Source organism: Leguminivora glycinivorella, chromosome Z (assembly GCF_023078275.1).
Source record: "Leguminivora glycinivorella isolate SPB_JAAS2020 chromosome Z, LegGlyc_1.1, whole genome shotgun sequence".
In the NCBI taxonomy this organism is placed as follows: domain Eukaryota; kingdom Metazoa; phylum Arthropoda; class Insecta; order Lepidoptera; family Tortricidae; genus Leguminivora; species Leguminivora glycinivorella.
This window is the reverse complement of record NC_062998.1, coordinates 43,110,669-43,131,545: the sequence shown is the minus strand read 5'-3', so window position 1 is coordinate 43,131,545 and position 20,877 is coordinate 43,110,669. Positions and strand designations below refer to the sequence as shown.

Sequence of the window (20,877 nt, the reverse complement as noted above, 5' to 3'; positions counted from 1 at the left end):
CGCGGCTTAGCAGGCGCTAGGTCAGACCGGTCGTCACTTTAACGCCCTGACAATAGATACGTGTTCAGTTATTTGTGAACAGCTTGGCTGCTCCAACATATCTGATGGCGGCTGAACTAAATAGTACGTAGTTAAGATTTGAGCACTGCCCTCGGAAACAGGAACATGCAATAAGCTTGAGTAGCCATACGAGCGCTCCATCCGTACCGAGCTGTATTCCCCCTGGGTATCAGCATCACTCGTTTTAAGTAAACCAGCCAAGGTTTAATCTTACTATGCTACATACGGCTTTACATGCCTAAAGAGTCCTTATTCTTAGCAAGGAGGTTTTCAAAATACTGGTTTAAACTCACGATTATTGCATTGCATCGTGACTTAATCGCGTACTTATTTATACAGACCTACATTTTTAAACTAACCCGACCCGAGACCTGTTTGAAATGTTTTCATCTGAAATTTCAAAAGTCTTTGTCTTTAGACATAGACAATTAGACATACATATTTTAATATTCCTATAGTAAAGCCTGACCCACGGATAGTACGGTCGCGCGATAAACGATAAAACGTCCTTTTCGCACTTACAAATAGTGATGGCCTGACGTTTTGACGTTTATTTCGCGATCATGCTTGCCTGCCTAAAATATATTAGTACGCGCCATGTTGAGGAATTTAATTAGAACAATTTTTTTCATACTAAACTGAACTGTCACTCCATACATCAGAATAACAGCGCCCTCTTGACAATAGTCATATATTTCTAGTCAGGCTTTACGCTTCAGAGACGAGTGCGCGGGTAGGTGTGGAAACAATTACCGAGCCAGATAATGTTACTGGCTGTAGGATGAGTCTGTTTTGAACGTTTATCGTATTAGCGCGCATCACGTTTCAGTGGCAGTACCTACTCGTACATAAATTATGTTATGTAAATCGTAATTGTGTTTTGCTATTTGATTCCAACAAGTGGAAATCGGGTATTTTTGATAGTATTGGTATAAGTCCTACGGAACATATTTTCATATCATTTAAAAATACTTCTTTTATTTTTTTCATACAAAATAATTCAGCACTCAACTCACTCGTATCTACTTAGCTGACTTGGCGTAAGAACTGCCAACTAGTTCCTAACACTTACGTTTATATCTAAAGCTTGACGTGAAAGCCGTATTAGTTCATATTAGTGCATTACATTATTAATCATATATTACATTTTTCTTTTAGGTCCTTACACCAAAAAAGAGGGACTTCTCAGCTACCCCGAAGTGTGCGCTAAACTGATCAACCCCAATCACCAGAAGGGAATGAAACCCCATCTGAGGAAGGTCACTGACCCTAGCAACAAGCATTTCGGTAAGTACTTAATAAGTAAATATCGGAGCCAAGTAGACCTTCAAATGTATGTGTTAATTCTATATTTTCTTCGTTGGGATCGTTAATATTCATATCACGTTTAAAGCGAGACTCCGGCACTAATTTGTCATACAACTCTCGACACACGTTACATCTAATTATCTATTAAAAATGAGTCTGTAAGCTACACGAACCGAATTGTATTGGCTCTTATTACACTGCCGTCACATGACGTTTCGAAGTGCAAAGCGACTCGCATGCGGCGACGTGCCACGAATTGCGCCTACATACTTTAATCCGTACGGTGCCGGTCACGGTACTAATGCAGCTCTGTAGCGCGTAGCGCATAGTGTGCATACCCTGTGGCGCACCCCATCTCTATCTAAAAGCACGATTCTCATTTACGCTTTTCAGCCAATGTGCTTTCGCTTATAAATCTAGATTTTACACTACAAAGTTAACAATCGCAGCACCGGACGTCTTTCCGGAGTGAGTAGCAGTGTGATAAGTGCCAATGGGAAAACAAACAGAGTTTCAAGCGCTACCGCCTGTCGTTGTCATGTCGTTCAAACTTGCTTACCGCTAGTAAGTAAGTTAGGTATCAGAGTTATTAAGTTTTGTCACGGTTAACAATTAGTATTTTCCTCATCGATTTTGTATACATAAGAAAGAGATATATATGTATGCAATATAAAGGGCCGATAAAGATTTTACCAAGTCGATAGGCTTTCATTTTTTTAACTTCACTATCAATCGTTTTTAATAGAATCACTCCTATCATTGGTGCGGTGATTAAAAAGCGATAACAACAAAGATATCTGCAGATTAAAACAAACTGGGCCGTTCCTGTGGGCATTACAGTAGTCCAAAGGATTGAACGTTTACAAAAGAAAGAAAACAAAAAATAATCAAACTGTAATTAAATAGACATGAAATACTTATTTAACGCGCGGTAGTTAAAATGCGATTGATGAAGCGTCGAATGCATAAGTATCAAGGAATGTATGAAACCGCTGCTTTCCGCGTAAAACAATACATTAGTTTATTAATTACATATCTGATATAAAATGTAATTTTTCCTAACATTACGTGATCGCATGTTCGACGGTCCGTTGCCGCGTTGATCGCTTGAAACGGTTGTCTATTGTTTGCCCGACAGTCATTTAACATAATATTCATTTGCCCGAATCTAACTTGCCTGAATTTCATTTGCCCGAATGATTTGTTTACCATAAAAATCATATGACATACTCGTTGTTTATCCGAATATTACCTTCCATAATCATACAATGCCATACTATTTGTTAGCCATATTATTAAGTGCAATAATATGGTTTCATAGAATATTCAAACGCCATAAGCAATTATTGCCATATTAATTGTTGCCCATATTATTACCTAACCTAACCTACTTTCTGATAACAGTTTCATTTTCCAGGGGTCACAGTTCTAACCTAACCTAACCTACTTTTCCAGCAGTTTCATTCTCCAAGGGATCACAGTTCTAACCTAACCTAATCTACTTTCTGATAGCAGTTTCATTTTCCAGGGGGTCGCAGTTCTAACCTAACCTAACCTACTGTCTGATAGTATTTTCATTTTCCGGGGGGTCACAGTTCTAACCTAACCTAACCTACTTTTCAAGCAGTTTCCTTTTCCAGAGGTTCACAGTTCTAACCTAACCTAACCTACTTTCTGATAGCAGTTTCATTTTCCAGGGGGTCACAGTTCTAACCTAACCTAACCTACTTTCTGATAGCAGTTTCATTCTCTAGTCTTTCTAGTACCTATTATAGTAGTTTTCGATTCTGCTAAAGCACATTATGGAAATTGACTTTTCTGGACGCTAATTTGTATGACAAATGATGGTATGGAATGTGGTAATTACGGATTTCGATGATTCTGACAAATGACATTATGGAAACTGACTTTATGGGAAACAAAGTTTCTGGCACTAGATTAATATAGTAAACAATGATTATGGCATAAGATGTTATGAGAAACAATATTATGATTGTTGAATAGGATGGCAAATAAAATTATGGCAAATGAAATTCTGGCAAATGGGGGTATCCCGCTTGAAACGATTATATTATATGTCAAGACCGAAAATTAAGATTTACAATCCATTTACTTTACGATGTCCACGGGAATGGAGCATAACCGTAACTCATACTAAAAGTTTAGCCCGGTTAATACCAAGGTTACCATTTTAAATTGGCAAAGTTTCTTTAACAAAGTCCGGGAATTAGCTGCGATATTTACATTTTCAGAGCTGGGCTTGAGGAAGGACGCGGATTTATCTCATGTGTTTGGTTGGTACTCACTTTTTGGAGGTTTTGCTCGCTTGCAGCTGTTACTAACATTTGTGTGGTGCTGGTTGCGTGTTGGAAGAATTGCAAATTTTTCACTAATGTAGCTTACATAATGTCACATGTTTTACATAAGTAATTCAACTTTTAGACGCTAGTGAAGTCGCTCTGTGAGCTGTAGTGTGGAATTCGCCTTGTTCCTCGTAAATAACCAAGTTTGATAACTGGTTTTGTATTCAGAGGAAAAACAATTCTTCCTAGCTAACTGGGTTATGAAATAGGATTTTTCTCTTCGTAGAAAACTGCAAATAATGGTTTTCTTCTTTGCTTACCCGGTTTTGAAAAGGGATTTTTTCCTCATAGAAGCATATAATAGAGAACTTATGATATAGATGTAGATAAAATGTTCTAAAAGAATGGAGCTATTTTTTTTAAACGTGTCGTCAACTCGTCATGGGTGTAGTAGTTTTCTTTTCTACATATAAGTATTTAGATCTGTTCTGACTGATCAATTAATAATTGATCAATTAAGGTCAGTGTCGGGAAGACCGTCTACCCGGAAAGACCGTCTAATGATTATAACTTTGGTATTTATACAATATCTACCACTTCTTACACCTCCGAAGGTATACCAGTTTTTTATCCTTAATCCATTGGTCTTCAATAGATATCCCTAGGACGAACACTAGTTACCAATAAACTTGATTCGTGTTTGGATTTCGACCATTAATAGTTAAAAACGAGCAAGTGAAAGGATTCTATAGTTGAACCACGAGCGAAGCGAGTGGTTCGAGAATAGAATCCTGAACTTGCGAGTTTTTTAACACACGAGAAGTAAAATACATTTGCACCCGAGTGTAACACAAAACTTTTCCCCTCACTATAGCGAGGAAACTACAACGCAAAAAATGCGTTTATCACTGCTTCCAGTAGTTCCACACGTGGTAAATCATCTTTATTACTAGATTCACCTACTTTTATCAATTTTAAAGCAGTTAATTTGACTTTATTCAAGGTCAAATTACTTTACCCACTAGTGGATAAAATGCGTTTTTACCCGCTGGTATTAAAGGACAAAACACGTGTTTCCGAGCTAGTGAGGGGAAAAATAAAATAGAAGAAGTCGGAATATTTGTACATTATGTATATAAGTAGGAGTAATTTAATAATCGTTCTTCCTGTCTAGTAGTATTAATGCTCTTAAAACGCGTTCAATTTATTGTTTTACGTTCTATTGGGTTGGTAAGAAAGTAATGAGCGATCGATTGAATTCCACATAAAATTTTTGAGAGAGTTCTAGAATCTTCTATGGTCGAAAGTATATAAAGGGCGAGTCGCACAGTTTCTCGTCAGTCATTCACTAGCTGTCGCCGAGCTAATATAAGGAAGAAAATGGACGAATTAAAAGTGCATGTAAGGCATTGCTTACTATATGAATTTCAGTCTGGCCATTCAGCCGCCGAAGCAGTGAGTAATATATGTCAGCGTGTTGCTCCTGAAGTTGTGTCTGAGGCCACGGCGAAACGATGGTTCCAGCGGTTTCGTAGTGGCGACTTTTCATTATCAGATCAACCTAAGTCTGGTCGACCGGTGAAGATTGATGTAGCCAAATTAAAGACCTTAATTGAAGGAGATCCGAGGCTAACGAGTCGTACTCTTGCTACCGAGTTAGGCTGCTCTCATGTCACCATAGAAACACATTTACACGAGTTGGGAAAAAACGATAAATACAGTGTTTGGATACCGCACGAACTTGATAGACATCAACTAAACCGCCGTGCCGATATCTGCATACAACTTCTGTCTTTTCGCCGCACATTCAACTGGTTGGACCATCTTATCACTGGAGATGAAAAATGGGTCTTATATATAAATCACACACGCAAACGTCCGTGGCTAGCTCCAAACGAAAAAGGAATAGAGGCACCAAAAACAGAGCCTCACCCGAAAAAAGTTATGCTGTCCGTTTGGTGGGATATTCATGGTATTATTCACTGGGAACTCCTACCAAGTGGAATGACTGTTACCGCATCAGTATACTGTAATCAGCTTGAAAATTTAAACCAAAAAATCTGTCAGAATCGTCCACAGCATGCTAAAGTTTTTTTCTTACACGACAATGCTCGCCCACACATTGCAAAAGTGACTCTGCTAAAGCTATTGGAGCTAGGTTGGAAAGTGATACCTCATCCACCGTACTCTCCAGACTTGGCACCTACGGATTACGCATTGTTCAGATCGCTAAGCAATGCCTTAAAATCATAAGATAATATAAACTTTGACAGTTAATATCTACCCCCTGGCCCCTTGATATCTACGTATTGCTGTATACCAAGTGGTTATAGCTGTGGGTCATATTAGGATCTATACTTAGGGCCGGTTGCATCAAACCATCTGTCACCGTTAAAGCGTTCGTTAAATTGTATAGTATGGGAAGACGTCTGCTGCGTGACGATGATGTGTCTGTCAAATGTGGTTGATGCAGAGATGGGCAAAATGTAGGGTATGCAAACCGGTTAACCGGTTAACCGAAAAACCGGTTAACCGAGACTTTTTGGCCTCTGTTAAAAACCGGTTTTTATAGTGACTAACCGGTTAATAACCGAAACTGTATTTATTTCTCAAAATTTGGAAAATTAGGCATTAAAAGGTTCAAAAATACGTAATTATTTAATGTTTTGTTATAATAAAGATTTATTCATTACTTTTCATTGACAACATTATTATCTGTAATGATTTTATTTTAAAAATTAGTCCCGAGTCTACTCAATTATACATTTTATACAATACAGTAGAGTCCGGTTAGTATTGGCAGGGTGCAAAGCGGGTGGAGGGGGTAGCTAAAACGATCACAGCGCTCACTACGGCCAAAATTGACATCTTAGTCGCTGACTTACGCTGTCAAATCCATATTGCAGTAAACATTTTCATATCGTTTTTGAGATAAATTTAATATGGGCCTAGTAAAATTTGTTATGGTGAATTGTAATAACTCCAAGAAAAATATCGACAAAATTTTTGCTATTTCCAAGACCGTGGTGGAAACGAAACCACCGTTTAAGTGAATAGTTGCCGTAAGAAGAAAAGAGTCATCCAACCTCTGAAGTTTTACTTAAAAGTGCGTAATCTTTTGATACAAGTATTGAATTGAATTTACGGTGAATTTGTAGTGCAAATTTTATTGGAGGTAGAAAAACCGACGTGGAAGCCAATCCCAGTTATGTGCCAAAATCATTTTATTTGTTTCCTTAAGTGTGCTCCTGTGTACAAATCGAAACGGATTGACGAAAATGCGTAAATATCGAGGTTTCAATCGGACGAAGGAGCACGAGAACAATAAAAGCAGAAGTAGTCCATCCGATGAAGGCTTATCACATTCTAAATAAAATTCCTGAGAACTTATTTCATCGCATTGATGATTACATATTTGATGTGATATCTGCTAAACCTCCAATATTTTCTAATAAATGAAACAAGTTTTTGTCATGTATACTGTAATTAAAAGTTATTATAGCTTAGTTTGTTTTTATTTTACAATAAACCTTGTACCCTGTAAATGATATTTATAATACCTATAGTTAGCCTATGAAAATGACAGCATAGCAGTGAACTGATGAACAATTTCAAAAGCCAATGATTTATTTATACTTTATTGCACATAGGTACAAATGGTGGAAAAAAGTCTTCAATCTCTAGAAAATGCCCAGCTAGCACCAATTTCTTGTCTTTATTCATCGTCTTAGGTTGGAAAATGATTTCGTGAGCGATGGCACGAAACCCCGTTTTAGTCACCAGTTTGTAAATTTCTCACTGAAAACAACAATTTTAATGTTATTGGCGATAATGTTGTAACCACCATCGTCCAAAATTGTCTAATATAGTAAAATAACACAAGTTTTCATTATTTTTTTCACAATGTTTACTTACTTCTCGCTTATCAGCGGCGACAATATTGTCCATAATGGTCACCTGTCACGTGGCGTGTCGTCGCGCACGGTCCCAATATTACGACTCCGCATATAGACCTAACGTCCAACCTCTTACAACGACATAAGCACAGGTATTTATTTGGTTTTCGTATGTGATAGTATGAAACTACATCCGTTTATTACGACTCCGATTTTAACGACCAGCCGCTTTTTACGACACATTTTACACAGAATCCATCCGTCAAGTCCGGTTGCAACGACGAGCGACAAAGTTTTAGTTTTACTAGTAAATTGAGGAAACAAAGCTACTTCCACCCGAGCACGGCCCCCTGTCTTGCCTACAACAAGTAGCAAGATTACATTGTGGCCATGTAACTTTTTGGAGTATTGCTTTTAAAATTTTAACAATTTGTTCGCCTCGGGTCTAATCTTATAAGCTAAATAGAACCCAATTTGTATTTTTCGATTGCGTATGAAATTGTGAAAGCATTGAAAGGTATGAAATCAGGTAAGGCTGCAGGATATGACAAGGTCTCCGCCGAGATGCTGAAGGCTAGACAGGGCATTGTAGCGAGTCAGTTGTATCGCCTTTTCAATTTGTGCTTCAGTACCGGCCGGGTACCTAGGGACTGGTGCAAGGCCGTCATCGTTCCTCTTTACAAGGGAAAAGGCTCACGACTGGACTGCAAAAACTACAGGGGCATTAGCTTACTCAGCATCGTCGGAAAACTGTATATGAAAGTGTTGATTGAGAGAGTAGTGAAAGTAACCGACGAGAAAGTGTGGGATACACAGGCGGGATTTAGAAAGGGTATGGGAAGTTCGGATCAAGTCTTTTCCTTACGATGCATAGCCGAAAAGTTTTTGGCCAGAGGTCAAAAGGTCTATTGCGCTTTCGTGGACTTGGAAAAGGCGTATGATAGAGTGATGAGGAATGAATTGTGGTCGGTAGTATCCCTGTATGGAGTGGGCAGTCAACTCGTTCAAGCACTGAAATCTCTTTATGAGGATTCCAGTGCTTGCGTGAGAATAAACAGAACATACACTAAGTGGTTTAGCATCGAAAAGGGTGTTAGACAGGGATGTGTAGCGTCGCCGTGGCTGTTTAATTTATTCATGGATAGCTGTTTGCAAGATCTGAAAGATTATGATTGTGGGTTGAGAATGGAACGATGGTGTCGTTGTAAGGGTTATTGGTCAAATGTCTCCTATATGCCGATGACCTAGTATTACTTGCATCGTAGGCCGAGGAGTTACAAATGATGGTAACAAGAGTGCATGCATCCTTCGAGAGTAAAGGAATGAGAATGAATGTCAGTAAGACGAAAGTAATGGTATTTGAAAGAGATGAGATTATGACAGATTGCAAAATTGAGATCGATAATGAAAGTTTGGAACAAGTGAAAGAGTTTGTGTATTTGGGAAAGTTGTTTACAAGGGACGGTAAACATGGAAAAGATATTGAAAGGAGAGTGAATGCTGGGAATAGAGTGAATGGAGCACTAAACGCTTTTATGGGCAGCCAGAAAGTGTCGCAAAAAAGCACGCCAGGCGGTGCATAGAGGAGTTTTAGTGCCTACACTTATGTATGGTAGTGAAAGTTGGGTGTGGGAGAAAAGACATCAAAGTCAAGTGAATGCCGTGGAAATGAGAGCGTTAAGAAGCATGGCTGGTGTGAAGTTGAGTGATAGGATCAGAAATAGGGTGATAAGAGAGAAGTGTGGAGTGGATGTAGATGTGGTGACAAAGATTGAGATGGGTATGTTAAGGTGGTTCGGGCATGTAGAGAGGATGGATGAGAGGAGAGTAACGAATAAAGTATATGAAAAAAGAGTGGAAGGGTCAGTTGGAAGTGGAAGACCTAGGCGATCTTTTCTTGTTCAAATCGGGGAAATATTGCCAAAAGGCCAGGTCAGAAGTACATACTCGAAACCGACGAGCGTGTATGAGAAACGTTATGAAAGTGTGAAGCGAAAGTGATTTGTCAGGTTCGTAGTAAATGGAAATCCGTGATCTCTGCCTACCCCTCTGGGAAACAGGCGTGATTGTATGTATGTATGTATGTATGTATCTATAAACTAGCTTTACTTACAAATGATGAGCAAGCACGCATACTAAAAAGGACTTTTCTAACTAAACAAGTCACAAAAAAATAAGGTATTAATACTATGATAATAATACCCTGTAAATAAAACCTATTGATTGAAATGTTTTAGTAATAGAGATGTAGATATTACTTTTAATTAAAAGAAATGAAATTCGTTTTGTACGACATCCGGTTAGTACGACGTAATATCAGCGGTCCCTTGAGCGTCGTTGTAACCGGAGTCTACCGTATATTTCAAACTATATTTTTTAAAAGAAAGGTTTAATGGAGATCTTGGTTTTCTTACATCAATTGCTTGTATTACTAGGGGCTTTGGGAGCTGTAGACCTTCGCGACATGTCTAGAAAACGCAAAAATGACGAATCACATTTAAACCACACAAGCCTTTTTTAGCAATTTCCGCATTTACTAAATTTCCAAAAACTGGATAAAAATGATCTTCATCGTGCAAGTAATACCTGCTACGATATCATCAACATCAGAATTCTTAAAGGTAATGGTAATTATTGCGTAGTACGGCCATTTAATAAAAATCCTCAAAACCGGTTAATAACCGGTTAACCGGTTTTGAAGGAAAAGTCTCGGTTATTAACCGGTTTTTTAAGTTAACCGGTTTTTGCATACCCTAGCAAAATGTAATCGACTAACGATTAACGATTAAAATTACAAGATTTAATTGCGACTGACGATTTAAAACCACGAATGATCAATCTTAGTTGTATAGAGCGCGACTAATTTAGTTGCAACTAAATTAGTTGCCGATTGATTTCGGACAACTAAATTTTGTAATCGACTAATTAGTTAGACTTATTTCTCGCAACTAATGTTGACAGACTGATTAGGACATCTTAACGAATGTTTAAACATATCATCATGTATTACCTACTTAAGATATTTTAACCATTTCTAAGGAGTTAGATCGGTGTTCTAACTATTATTTTGCTACTAACAGTCACTTTGAAATTGGATTAAATTTCTCTTATCTAAGGGTAAATAAAAAATGGGTACTTTGTTTGTGCATTAGTAAAATAACATTAAAAAAACACAATAAAAGTACCCGGTTGACTGGTTTAAATACATTTCCAAAAAAAAAAATTGTTTGATTTATTTTTTGAATAATTCTACAACCGTAAGAGTTAAGTCGCTAGTTTTTTAGAGCAATTCATTGTATTTGACCTAAGGAACCTTCCCTTAAAATTAACGGAATTCAATAAAAACATGGTGTATAATATATACCAAATATCGTGAAATTCGTTGTTGCAATTATATAAATTTGAATGTAGAATGCCGCAAAGAAGATGAACAATAATTAACGCTGAGAGTTCTTTACATTACAAAGAGGTTTAAATATTTTAATGACAACAAAACAGTGCGCGTAGATAATAGATAAACAATATGCAGATGTTTGATTCAATAGAACGTCTTATTTTTAGAAGATGCGTCGGCCCTTGCACCAAAATGAAATTATTTCCAGATAAGTAGGATTAGTCATTTAGCCCAATGTTTTGTCACCACGTGCCACTAAAAAAAGTTTTACTATCGACAGAGACAGCAAAATACTGGTAATTTCTATGTCTAAGATTTACTCAGTATCGTATAATTCAAAGTATTAACATTGCAATAACATACTTAATTGTTTTGTTTGCTACTTGTGAACACTGCAGTTTTTCGCTATTTTTCGTTACAGATATATCGTTATAAATATACATACCTACTTGTAGTTACATTACAAATAAGATATAAATGCAAAAACGGCCGACTGTGTAGTTATAATGATATTTATTCGTGGAATTTAGTCGATTGAAACTAAAACTAATTTAGTTGTTAGTCGAACATTCCCACAACTAATTTAATCGCAACTAAATCAATCGCGATTGAATAATGACGATTGATATTTTTAGTCGATTGATTAGTTAACTAAAAAATCAATCGATTGATGCCCATCTCTGGGTTGATGCAACTGGCCCTTAGTTGGAAAATCTGTTTCCTATTCCGATACTTATCTGTAAATCTGAAAGCGCAGTGACTGTCTTTCCTGTTAAACTCCGCTCTGGGCCGTTTGCTTTAATCTCATCAGTTGTTTACAGTAGAGGTCAGAGTGAATCGTTTGCCTCGGGGGAAAACCTCTTAGTGGACGATTTGTTCTAATTCCGTTTTACACTCGTTTCACGTTAAACAGGATTTTGAGGCCACTGTGTAGAAAGAGATTAACATTTTCGTCGTAAGCCGCGGACAATTTAAATATCTTATTGCATAAAAAATCAACGTTATCCCTGTACCCGTAAAATAACAATGACAACATTGATTAGTATACAGCTACAATATAGCTACCGCTAGCTATTACAATAACAAGCACGTTACGGAAAATATAAATTTTATGTATTTTTATAACGTGTCAATCAATGTAGGTATTTTACTCTAAAATACTTTCACAACTTAGTCGTAGTAACCATAAGTTTAAAAAAATATATTTTCTCTTGTTTTGGTAAATACGCAATAATTTTAACATTGAATCAGAATAGGTATCGGCTATTCTATGTATTAATGAGCTACTAAGTAACTATATGTTGGTAATAACTAATACTGGCACTGTGAATGTTTTGCACTGCACTTTGGTTGATTAAATTCAGCAGTTAAATTTATATTATTATTTGAGTTCATATAGTGCACCTTCTAAATATGTAGCATATTATAAATTATAATTTATAATATACATATAATATACAATGTTTATTACTTACATTTGACGACCGGTCTGGCCTAGTCGGTAGTGACCCTGCCTGCTACGCCGCGGTCCCGGGTTCGAATTCCGGTAACCTAGGGCATCTATTTGTGTGATGAGCAACAAATATTTGCTCCTGAGTCATGGATGTTTTCTATGTAGTGTATAAGTATTTGTATATTATGTATATGGTTGTCTGAGTACCCACAATACAAGCCTTATTGAGCTTACCGTAGGACTCAGTCAATCTGTGTAAGAATGTCCATATATATATTTTTTAACATGCGTTGAAACTTGGTGATGAGTAACAAGAGTTGAACTCTTGCACAAATGTACCTCTGGTGGAAGTTATCGTTTCTTTAGCAATCTGACTAGAGGATAAACTGCAGATAAGTAGAGGGAAGTAAGAGCTAGGTTGGAAATATTTTTACTGGCAAATTTTTACATAAATTTACATAAATTAACCGTGATTAGGTACACATTTCCAAAAATGCGAATGAACCGCACTTTTATTTTTGGCACGGTGATTATTAATATAGATAGTTGTTTAGAAATTATTAATATGTTCATTATAACTCCCGAATAGTATAAGATTGTAATGAATTTCCGTGTCACACGTTTTCTTATTACATCGTTACATCATTATTAAGGAGCCGCATGAATTAAGAGAAGTGACTGCAGCAGGCGCGGTTTCCATACAAATATAGTTACGCTCTCATTTCAAAACAGCTAGCTAGATTGATCTGAAGCTTTGCACTTACAATTAGATAAGGTATATATTGAAACCTTTTAAACTAGATTTGTACAAGTAGTTTTAGATTAGCAAGACAGGGATTTAAAGATTTCAATACAAACTTGTTTTTGCTATATTTCGTTTGTTTTGAGATCGAGCTGGCTACATTTCAGCCCGTGACAAAGGTACCTCACCTCAAGCCAGTGTACGTGCAAAGTTTCATTACAATATAATTCGAAGTTTTAAAATACGAATGTAATTCCGTTTAAGTATATAGGTATGAGGTGAGATTCAGCCGAACTTGTTGGGGGACTGTTAAAAAAAGTAAGCTCTTCAAGAAAATGTTTTTTATTTGCATCTCTTATTTGAAAAACTGCGACTTTTTGCAGTCTTGAAACCATTTAAGTAGGTAATTGCCAACGTTACTGAGTGGGTAGGTACAGTGAAAAACCACTGATTATACAAGATTGTCTGCTAAATAATAAAAAAGTGATCAAAGTCGGAAATATGTCAGGTGTTAAGTAAATGGAAGTTTAGAAATCAGATATCCTAAATATGTGATTGCGAACAGTTTTTCACTGGTCACTTTTTTACATTTGCAGACAACCTCATATTGTATTATGAAACACGTCAGTGTAGATCTGTGTATCTAAACTACATTAGATATTTCTTTATTTGGATCTTTATCGCTTGTATAATTATTCTCCAATTAGGTATACATAGTTTGTGAAAAATAGTTCATAAAAAAATTAGATCTGCCCCAGACAATAGTATTATGATTAGTCTATTGCGTCCAAGCGACCTTTTCTGTAAGTCGGGTTTATCACGCGACCGTATTTCTTTCCGACCGGTTTCATAAGAGGACAAAAGGTATCTTACCATGTGTTTAATTTTACAGATCGCGTTAGTAGTTTCGTGGTCTTGTAAAGAGTTCTGCGACAAACCTTGATGTTGTACTGTTTGCAGGAACGTACGCCTTCCGCCTGCCCGACGACAGCGGCGAGGGCGGCCTCTGGGTGAGCTACGAGGACCCCGACACTGCTGGACAGAAGGCGACATACGTCAAGTAAGTATGGTCACGGATTACCTCGTTAAGATCGTGTCATTCACGAGGACGCGTACCTACCCTGGTTCATGTTGTATCACCATAGGTAAATTTTCTCAAATTCGCTCGTCATTGTCAATGGTATGGTCCATAATACTACTTATATTAAGTGAACAGCGTCGAAAGTGAGTGTTAAATAGGTACGTCAGAAATGTATTTTAGACGCCTATGTACGCCAGTGAATAATATTAATAACTCAAACAACAACAAAATGTCTCATTTCCCAGCAAAAAAATCCACTTGTCGTTTGCCAAAGATTCAAACTTCAAACTTCAAAACTTTTATTTGCTAAAATGCACGTACATCATAATATAATGGTGGAAATATATACATGGTATCAGTGCATTGACCCATATGGCATGCAAATCATAAAAATACCTACCTAAATTAAAACATTCATATTTACAAAACTATTTACATCATATTTACACGACAAAATTAAAGTAAGAAATAAAATGCTATAAAATTATCTGAGGTCAAAATAAATAATTAAATTAGGTAATATTATATCAAGTAATTAATTTGAATAATCGTTGTCATAAAAGTCATTCCTTAATATTAAAAAATTCCTTCATTGAATAAAAACAGTGCTCATGCAAAAACTTAATTAACAGTTTCTTAAAAACGACTTCATCATCTACCAACCTCAATGATTTAGGCAAACCGTTATAGATTTTCGGCGCCATTGAGAAAATGCTCTTCTGGAAAAGAGCTGATTTGCCAGGAACAGGGTAAAGTTTATCACAATGTCTTACGCTTGCAACACGTGTGTAAAGGTGTAAATTTTTTCGTACAAACAATACTGTCTCTAAAATATATAAAGCAGGCACAGTTAGTAGGTGTAGTTGCTTAAAGTGTGGTCGGCAGCTGGCATTATATCTCAACTTACAGATCGATCTTACGCATCGTTTTTGTGCTTTGAGAACATCATCGGCTTGGCTAGAGTTCCCCCAGAAAATGATACCGTATCGTAGTGCAGAAGATACATAGCCGTGATAGGCAGACATAACAGCATCGCGATTTACAGTTTTACTAAGCATATATATAGAGTATACGAATATTTGACATTACACCCGGTTTGACTGGTAAGGAGGTTTGACGGTTGAAATGTACCAGATCAAAGTATAGACCATATGTACTGCCATGTACATGCAAGCAAAATGTACTTGCAGTAGCAACAAAGTGGAACTTTGGACTGGTCTTCTAAGTATTTAATAGTTATTTGTTATACAAGGGGGCAAAGTTGTATTTTAATGCCGAGTGTGGAATTGAAAAACGAGCAAGTGAAAGGATTCTATAGTTGAACCACGAGCGAAGCGAGTGGTTCGAGAATAGAATCCTGTACTTGCGAGTTTTTTAATACACGAGAAGTAAAATACATTTGCACCCGAGTGTAACACAAAACTTTTCCCCTCACTATAGCGAGGAAACTACAACGCAAAAAATGCGTTTATCACTGCTTCCAGTAGTTCCACAGGTGGTAAATCATCTTCATTACTAAATTCACCTACTTTTGTAAATTTTAAAGCAGTTAATTTGACTTTATTCAAGGTCAAATTACTTTACCCACTAGTGGATAAAATGCGTTTTTACCCGCTGGTATTAAAGGACAAAACACGTGTTTCCGAGCTAGTGAGGGGAAAAAGTATTTAATTGATTACTACTGGTTTTTGTCAAAGTTATCGTTAATGTAATATACTCTTATGTATTATCAATTTATCATCATAAGATTCATAATAAGTAATAAAAATGTCATAATGGAAATATCAATCCAAATATGTAACTCGTTAATAGTGTTCTCGAAACGCCTGAGCCTAATTGATTGCTAATAGGGCACGATAACAGGCCAAATAACCCAACCTCGAACCCTTGAGGTCGGGTAGGTATACAAATCTGTGCTCACATTTGGCAGCCCTAATCGAGACTTACGCGTATAGTTTAGCCCAAAAGCAGTTATTAACAGCTTTTGTGCCTTTAGCTAAGAAAGCAAGCGTTACTTTTTTTTTTACTTTTGCGTACGGAAGGGGTTTACTTTTGGGTAGGACGAGTTTTTTCGAACAAGTACTTAAAACTCGTGTTTTAGAAATCCGTATTGGTTTATTTAAGAATACAGAAATAAATGTGGGCAAAAATAATAAGATGTAAAGGAAATGAAACATGTATCTACTTAATAAAAAAAATACTAGACAATCTTACAGGAGACTGCATGTCCGATATGTTGCAGTAAGCAGAAGCTGTTGTATAAATTTAAATTCATAAGAAATATTTATAAAAGCACAAACCAAAACATAAATCCTTATAAGTTGTGACTCATAACTTCCAAAAATATTATACAGTTTTCAAGCATTGTTTAATTACTTATTTCGTGTTGCAGGTCGAAGAACCTCGGTGGAGTGTCGATCGTGGACCTCTCTCTGGACGACTTCCGCGGCCTGTGCACCGGCGACAAGTACCCTATCCTGCGCGCCGCCAAATACAGACTTTAAATTGTACAATTTACACCTCAACATTGCGCACTCAGGCAGTGTGTGAAAAAAAGTAGCAACATTGTAGTGTCGTCTCTTTCATTTCATTATTTGTAAGAAAGCAAGACACTATGACGTTGCCACTTTTTAACGTCTAAAATCGCTGTCAATAGAAATTGTCAACAATGTAAACAAACCATTGTATAAAATATCAATATTTTAGCACAATTTTATCACTTTAAATGTTGAGGATCATAATGTGATATGAATTGATTAAATAACACATGGATTTAGCCAGTATCTGATGAGTTAGAATGGAAATTAAAGACATTTTGACTACAAGGTTTGTTTACATTGTTCACAAGTTCTATTAACGGCGACTTTATACTTTGTTAGGTTGTAATTCCCTGCATTGTTTAAAAAGTCCATTATTAATTTTAAACAATTCAAATGTATTGCATGTTTTATATTATGAGAGTTTTTTTATGAGCTGTGCTATAATAGGTATAATCACTGACAAAATGACAAATGTAGACTTTACAAGCGTAATTAATAAAAATACGTAAGAATACTTAGTGTTTTAAATGAAACCTTTAGATATATCTTCTAGAATACGTAACATAAATAAATTACATGTACTTAACGTAAAATATACTTCTATTCGTTACTGTTGTTATATTGAGTAATTTATGGAAAAGACTAATTACTGCTAATTACTAAATTCTTACAAGTAGTAAGAAATAGTATTCTATGCAACAGGCATTTATGAGGGCAAGACGCCACTAGTATTTTTTTTTCCTGAGACACACCGTTGGATACAATACTGTTTCAACGAACTTTCGTGGAATACACTCCTAGATTGAAAGAGCATTGAAACTATGGAGATTATAGGTAAATTTCTAAATTCCATAAGTGAAACTTTGATTGAAACTGATTAAATCACTAGACCGTCAATATACTTTGTCAAACAAGTCTGTCAATAAATAAGAACAAAGAAAACTATAAATGCACCCTTTTTAGGGTTCCGTAGTCAACTAGGAACCCTTATAGTTTCGCCATGTCTGTCTGTCTGTCCGTCCGTCCGTCCGTCCGTCCGTCCGTCCGTCCGTCCGTCCGTCCGTCCGTCCGTCCGTCCGTCCGCGGATAATCTCAGTAACCGTTAGCACTAGAAAGCTGAAATTTGGTACCAACATGTATATCAATCACGCCAACAAAGTGCAAAAATAAAAAATGGAAAAAAATGTTTTATTAGGGTACCCCTCCTACATGTAAAGTGGGGGTTGATATTTTTTTTCATTCCAACCCCAACGTGTGATATATTGTTGGATAGGTATTTAAAAATGAATAAGGGTTTACTACGATCGTTTTTTGATAATATTAATATTTTCGGAAATAATCGCTCCTAAAGGAAAAAAAAGTGCGTCCCCCCCCCTCTAACTTTTGAACCATAAGTTTCAAAAATGTGAAAAAAAATCACAATTACAGAACATTATAAAATCTTTCTAGGAAAATTATTTTGAACTTGATAGGTTCAGTAGTTTTTGAGAAAAATACGGAAAACTACGGAACCCTACACTGAGCGTGGCCTGACACGCTCTTGGCCGGTTTCTTTAGGGTGCTATTGAAAAGGATACCTATAGTTTTCTTTGTTCTTATTTACTGACAGACTTGTTTGACAGAGTATAGATGGCAACCACATGTTAGTACACAAAGTTTGACAAAACATGTCTATGGTTCACGTCTTTTTTTTCTGGGTGATTAAGTAGCAATGTACCGCAGTACGTTAAAACCCAAAAACACTCGTCTAAAAAGCGGTTTTGGGGAATAGATTGTAACCTCATCTTAACATGTTTTTCAGTACAGATGTTGTTTTTTTCACGCACTAGTGCGAGAAGTGGTTCATTATACGTCAGGTCGAAACTTCGGAGGGCCATCTGTACTGAAAAATTCTTCTCCCTTCGGTCGTGTTTTAATTTATCGCCACTCGTTTCGAACTTCCTTTTTTACGCACTTGTATCGTAATGTACTATTACGCAGGGTTTTAAAGATGTAGTAACTGAGCGACCGGGCTTTGCTCGGAGTTCATGAATTGAACATGCACTACAATCAATTTCAGTGAAATCGTTAGAGCTATTTCCGAGATCGTTGGCATATAGGTATACTTCGTGATTTTTTTGTTTTCCGTTAAATTCGACAAGTCGTTAGGTTCATTATCGGAACCACCTGGTATATCACTATTAACCAGTTAAATTCGAGGAATTTTTTTACTGGTTTTCATAGTTAATAAATTGAGTAATCCTTAATAATAACAATAAAGTTAGTTGAAAGTTAGTGTCAAGTATCTGACGTCACATCACATGTTATAAAAAATAATACTAGTAAGTTATAAAGATATATTTTATAAATGACTCGATAACAGTAAGTGCGTTTTCACATTATCCGATCCGATATCGGATGTAGGACCAATATATCGCATACATTGAAGCCGCCATCTTTGATTTTTGCCTTTCAAATCCTTCTGACATCCGATATCGGATCGGACATAACGTGATAACGCACTTAGTTAAGAAACTAGTTTCTTATTGGGATTAACTGTAATTTATCTAAAGAACCTTTCCTTAAATTAACGGAAATCAATAAAATTACGTTTTATATACCTAGTGGGCCCTGTAATTAAAGCAAACAAATAAACTGCAGGTCTATACTATACCTACTCCTTAAAGTGACCAATAATTGTTCAGCGACTTTTAAAAATAACTTGTATTTTGTTTTATCTTATCCCATGAATCGCACGATGAATGTACCTGTATTCTTCATAGTATTGCGAACTTTGCTAAGTAAAGCATGACGATAATTTTTAAGTCGTTGAAGGAATGTTGGTCAGTTGAAGAAATATATCTCATATACTCTGTCAAACAAGTCTGTCAGTAAATAAGAACAAAGAAAACTATAGGTATCCTTTTCTATAGCACCCTAAAGAAAAGGATGCAAATAATTTTCTTTGCTATTATTTACTGACACAATTGTTTGAAAAAGTATAGTTTAATTTTTTGCTTTTGTTACAGGGTTATACAGCACTCTGTATAACCCTGTAACAAAAGCAAAAAATTAAACTATGGGCCTGTAACAAAGGCGAAGAACTTGAACTGTAGGCTATTCTCCTTATACTGATCAACGGGTGCCCTCCATTTCGCCTATCATTAATTCGCATAATTTGAATTCGCATAACAGATTTGGCATAACATAATTGTTCATAACATTGAATAAGCATAATATTAAAAATGCATAATTCTTATTTCGCATAACAATGAATCTGCATAATTGAAATTTGCATACTATTATTACGTATAACTTTAATTATCCTAAAATGAATTGATATACAAAACAATGAACGGCTTTTATAGTAGGTTTAGGTTAGGTTAGAACTGTGACCACACACAAAAACGACCAGCTTACAGAGTAGGTTTAGGTTAGGTTAGAACTGCGACCTACACAACAACGAATGGCTTTTAAATTAGGTTGAATTAGGTTAGGTTCGACTTGTAATTTACACAGAAGCAAACAAATTGCAGAGTAGGTTAGGTCAGAAACTGCGACCCTACATGTCAACGAACGGTCTATACATATGCAGGTTTAGGTTAGGTTAGAACTGTGATCACACAGAAACAAACGGCTTACCAAACAAACAGTTTACAAATTGTACAATTTTAGAAAAAAATCCTAATTGAAGTAATATTATGCGTAATGAATTGTATTTAATGTAAAACAAAATGAAATGAAAAACACGAAACGAAATTCCATGATATAAAGTATACTCGGAATAAGTTATCTACGAAATAAAAGTCTACGGTTTTATTTTACTTGTATCGATTGTTCTACGATATGAACATTATGAACTGTCGATGAAATGAAATTATTTGAAACGTTGTCTTTGAAATAATATTCGAACAAGTGTCTGTTGGCTATTCAAGGGTAAACCGACAGTGATCGCTTCCAGATAACGCTTCTTGGTGAGGTAACAGTCTTTTTGTTGTAAAATATTATTGCGCAAGTTTGCTATCTGTTTTCGAACTGCAAAGTAAGCCTTTACCCGTTAGTGTGGTGAAAATATTTTTTTTTTGTATGCCATTTAATAATTCTACGAAACAAAGTTATGT

The 20,877-nt window shown here is 36.2% G+C and overlaps 1 protein-coding gene across 2 annotated transcripts in view; it reads left to right on the top strand.

The window, feature by feature from the left end:
• Window positions 1–17,291, top strand: part of LOC125241495 (chitinase-like protein EN03) — a 46,907-nt gene extending 29,616 nt beyond the window's left edge. For both annotated transcript variants that reach the window (XM_048150012.1, XM_048150013.1), the window contains exons 7-9: window positions 1,219–1,347; window positions 14,117–14,216; window positions 16,630–17,291. In XM_048150012.1, coding sequence (XP_048005969.1) covers window positions 1,219–1,347; window positions 14,117–14,216; window positions 16,630–16,741 — 341 coding nt within the window. In that variant the 3' untranslated portion in view covers window positions 16,742–17,291. The remainder of the gene's footprint in view (window positions 1–1,218; window positions 1,348–14,116; window positions 14,217–16,629) is intronic.
• Window positions 17,292–20,877: the final 3,586 nt, after the last annotated feature.